This window comes from Buceros rhinoceros, unplaced genomic scaffold, assembly GCF_000710305.1.
Source record: "Buceros rhinoceros silvestris isolate BGI_N320 unplaced genomic scaffold, ASM71030v1 scaffold47814, whole genome shotgun sequence".
NCBI lineage: Eukaryota > Metazoa > Chordata > Aves > Bucerotiformes > Bucerotidae > Buceros > Buceros rhinoceros.
In genome coordinates, this window is record NW_010407390.1 from 5800 (window position 1) to 10610 (window position 4811).

Consider the following 4811-nt stretch of genomic DNA (forward strand, 5'->3'; position numbering starts at 1 on the left):
ATGCAGGATTCTGTGCTTCCACAAAGGCTTCGGTTGTTTTTGTATGGTTGGGATTTTTTTTTTGTAGCTGACAGTAGTACTCCTGATAGGGATTTCTGTCTAATTGAATGCAGAATAATATATGCTTGATGGAATATTTGAGACAAATACATTTCATGAAAATGGAATATAACAAAAAGTAATGCTTACCACTGATGTGGGAGAACTTGAATTAGTGCTTTACTGAATAAACAACATTTCAACTTTGGGTCACCTGTAGAGATAACTTAATAGTCTGGAAATGGGAAATTTCACCTTCAGTGCTGTCTTCTGTAAGCTGAAATATATGTTGAGCTACTAATTTTAATTTAATTTTTAAAAATCTAAGTAATTTTATAATTTAGTTTGCTGTGGGACTTTATAGTTGCCTTCCAAGGTATACTGCTATGCACTTTATGTGCTGTGCACTTTATGAGCAATTAATGTTAAGAATGACTCAAACTGAATAAAAAATAATGGTTTTTAAATGCCTGTAAAGCCCCTCCTACTGATTTTTTTCCTTTCCCTTTTCATGCATGGCTTACTGTTACATGTTAGATTAACAGTTCTGCAACATTATTATTTGTCCGTTTTACAAGTAATTTTAATTTAAAATCTTTTGAGATAGGCTTTGAATGATATTCTGCTAGTAAGACTGACAGAAAAACTGGAAGTGCTGAAAAATACTTAAAAATACGGTCGTTTTTTAAAATGATGAATTTGAATTGCAAGGTGTAACATAAGCAACTGTTGTACAGTAGTGCATTTGCAGAGGTTGGCAAAAGCAAAGGGCAGGGCACTCCTGAAGACAAAGCTGATGTTCCTCAGTAACTCAGGCTTACTGCATGTGCTAGCCCCAGCTTTTTCTTTTTTTTTTGTCAGTGTTTTGTACAATATTTCACTGGCAGCTCGTTGTGTTATAATGCCACTGTAAATGATCTCAGTAAAATCCATTATTAATACCTTGGATTTACATTTTTGGCACACCTGCTTTCCATAAGGAGTAATGTGTAATAGTGATGCACAATGGTGGTACTCGTTAATTTTACTAGAAATCGTACCTCTGTAGTGTAGTTGCCTTCTGTCTCCCTTCAAGTGTGTGACGGCACCTTTGATAGAGAGGAGTATCAGTTATCCCTGTCCTCTTTACTGCTGTCGTCATCTCTGGAGCTGTATATTGACCTAGATGAAATATTATGAATTAAAATTATTTCCTTGAAATAATCTTTTAGCAAACATCAGAGTTTTTTGGATTTTTTTGTGCGGTACATCTGTCACTGCGCTATACAGTACAGAATCGTATGTTTCAGTAGTAATGATATATAGCTAACTGGTAACGATTTACAAGAAAGGTCTTGCAGAAATCATTTACAGGTTGTTATTGTTACATCTCATGAAGGCAAGAATTTACTTGATCATGTGATTTGGGACTGCTAAGATCTGCCTGAATATGAGACAAGTTTGGAAGGGACAGGTCAGAGCAATATTTCATGCTTAATAAAAATCTTGTGATTTTTGTGCTAACAATGTTAAATCTAGAAAATTTTCTGGAGATCATAAAGTAAGATATTTCTACAAGCCTTTAACACCTAAACCTATAGTATAATATGATAACAAGTTAATGGTCAATTTGGTAAAGCCTTCAGAACCAAAAAAAGCTTTTAAACTCCCATATGAATGTTTGAATGTAGGAGGGGGAGCAGGGGAAAGGCAGTAGTTAGTGCCAAAGCTACAGGAGGTCAACTGTGAGAATAGACCAACTGACAGATCAGAAAGTTAACGAAAGTTAACATGTCTGGATAGCATGTAGGTGTTGCTGCTAGAACTGTCATTTAGATTTTTTGTTAAATCTGTAACTTGTGATGTGAAATACTTACTGTCCTGCGTATACGGAACAACTCGTGCAGTAACCTGGATTTGTTTGGCTGAGGTCTGTAATGGAAAAATTAGTCTGAATTTGCATCCTGAAAGCTACAAGTCAGTCAAGCCATTTAAAATTCATTATGCAGTAAATTTTCTGGCAAACTCAAATTTGTTCTAGTGTTTTGGAAATATTGAGTCAGTTTACTTTTTGCTGGATCAGCAAATATGTAGAACTTGTTGTGGTAAGAGTGCATTGTCTTCCTGGGGCAACTTGTTTTCCAGATAAAATTACAATTTAGTAACTCTACCATAAAAACTGAGATCCGAAATGTTACATTGTCAGAACATTTTCCTTAGCTTGGCTCTGTACCTGGGACAGAACTTTTAAAACTCTACTTGTGATCTCTTATGTCTTCTTTTTAATTTTTCTAGGCTGCTGAATATGTCCCAGAAAAAGTGAAGAAAGCTGAAAAGAAACTAGAAGAAAATCCATATGACCTTGACGCTTGGAGCATTCTCATTCGAGAGGCACAGGTTTAGTGACATAGGATTACATTTCCTTATCTATGGTCCACTCACACTCTTTGGTTCTGGAGTAAAATCAGCATATTCATTTACATAAATCATAATACTGTAAATGCTGTTTTGATTTTCAATTTTTAGAATCAACCTATAGACAAAGCACGGAAGACCTATGAACGCCTTGTTGCCCAGTTCCCCAGTTCTGGCAGATTCTGGAAACTGTACATTGAAGCAGAGGTTAATATTTTTACATTTTTTCTTATATAATATTTAATAGGATTTTAAGTTTATAAGCATAAACGTTACTTTCTTAAATAAGATAGGCACATAATATCTAGGGAAAGGGGATTTAAAATATGCCTTGCCTTTATTATGTAAAATAGGTACAAAGGAGTGATTGAAATGAATTCTAAAGTATTGGGTCTTTTATGAGTTGATGATTGTTGCATTATGGAATTGCAACAACATTAAAACTGTTTCAATGGTATTGGAGTGCTTTAGCCTTTTATTTACTTGTCGTGTCAATTTCTTGCCTCCCGTGTCATTTACTTAGAGGAATTTTTTTTTTTTTCGTTTATACATGCAAACTTATTTGGATGACTTTCTGTGACCATCTGGAGCTTTTAATTTTTTTGCTTTCATAGGCAATTGAGTGCTTCTGTGAACAGTATTTTGAGGAAGGGTATGGGATGGAAGCTGTTTTCTGGAATAAAAGTGCTGGGAAAATGCATTAGTACAACCCATTAGCTTCTAAAATTCCCAAGAAAATTTTGATTGTTTACATAAATATAGAAAACTTCCCACTAAGTGCATTGATACTTAAACAGTAATGACGTGCCGTGAGATGCACTGTCTAATCTGAGTTTTGTCTTTTTTTTTTAATTTTCTGTAGCTGATATGTAATACTAATACATAAGCTTTTTGTGGGCATCTTAACAAGACAGATCTACATGCTAAACTGCAGGGGTGGGGGGACCTGTGCTCTGTAGATGAGAAATAAGATAGCTAAATTTTTTCCATTTAAGTGAAAATTGCTAAGCAGCAACGTGAGTGGCAAAACTACAGTGCATAGTTATATCTTTTTTACATTAAATTACATATCCGAATATATTTGGCAGTAAATTTTGAAGATAATTAAATATAATAGGGATCTTGGGAATATTAACAAATTTTTATATTGCGGTTTATAGTAAGATGTTATAGTGCAACCTACATTTAATATTACCTGATTAAATACTGTAGAATTCTCACTATTTTATGTATTAGTAGTTGGAATGTTGGTGATTGGACTACTTGGGAGTAGTGAATGCACTAACACATAAACAGCTAGGTATGTTTCCTTTTGGGACCCTGCAGCCAAATCCATTAGCCTCTTGCGCCCTGCAATGTTGGCTGCAGGATCTAGTCTTCAGAATCTAATTTAGTTTGATTACATTATTTGATTTTTTTTTTTTTGCTCATTTAAAGCCTTTATCTATCCCATGCTTCAAATGTTATTGTTGGCTAAGACCACCTCAGAAAGCCTGGACTATATTGTAAATCTTTCAGCAGAAAGTACTATTGTCACTGTAAAGCTTCTTGTCTGAGGTGGCTTGTCTTGAACCATGTTTAGGGTTGAACTGACAGACATTACCTCCCTTAATCAATACCTTGTACCTAATTACTAATCTAGTAGTATTTTGAAGCATTGACAATGGCAAAGCTTAAAACAGTCTAGGGTATAATTTTTTACTTGCTTCTTCAAGGAAGGATGATGAGCTTCTACACAGCAGGTATGGTAACCAGGTAACACAAGGTGAATTTGGGAAGGAAAGAATTGGCGTTCATATCACTAGTTCACATGTGCCCGTCTATAACTACACTTCATACTTAAGAGACATGGAATGTACGATTCAGTTATTCAAAACAATGGGGAAAGTTAGCTGTAGGGTTCTGGTAGGTGGTACGCTTGAAAAGGGTTATGTTGGAAAGAAACGTAAGAGATTGCTTTTTAGAAATTTATCTTTCATCTTAACCGGCAAATTTTTTAAATCCCAGTTGTGTCCTAAATTTTCAGCTTTTTTTGTCTTGGTTCCAGTAACTTCTCCCAAAACTCATATAGTGACTGATTTAACTAAAAAGCAACATGCTTATCTCCTCCTTCTTTTAGTATATGTAACCGTTCACACAACTGGCTCCTGTTGTTCAGTGCTGAAGTTGCATGTTGTACGTACAGTCCTGTCAGGGTAAATTCAAAAGAAAATGCTTTCTCAAATGTTCTTTTAACAGCATGGCTGAATTTAAATTAAGACTTCAACTCAATTTTTAAGGCTACCTGAGATAGAGGAATTGTTTTGGGGCTTCTTTTATTGCAGCCTTAAGATGTATGAGGGATATAGGGAAGGTATTTTCCAAAAGCTTTTTATCCT

General features: G+C 34.9%; 1 protein-coding gene across 1 annotated transcript; it reads left to right on the plus strand.

The window, feature by feature from the left end:
• The first annotated feature begins 1044 nt into the window (after positions 1-1044).
• On the plus strand, positions 1045-2670 carry LOC104491945 (cleavage stimulation factor subunit 3-like). Its single transcript, XM_010134442.1, has 3 exons — positions 1045-1050; positions 2314-2415; positions 2545-2670. Exons 1-3 carry the CDS (start codon positions 1045-1047, stop codon positions 2668-2670), a joined length of 234 nt encoding a protein of 77 aa, XP_010132744.1.
• The last annotated feature ends 2141 nt before the right edge of the window (positions 2671-4811 follow it).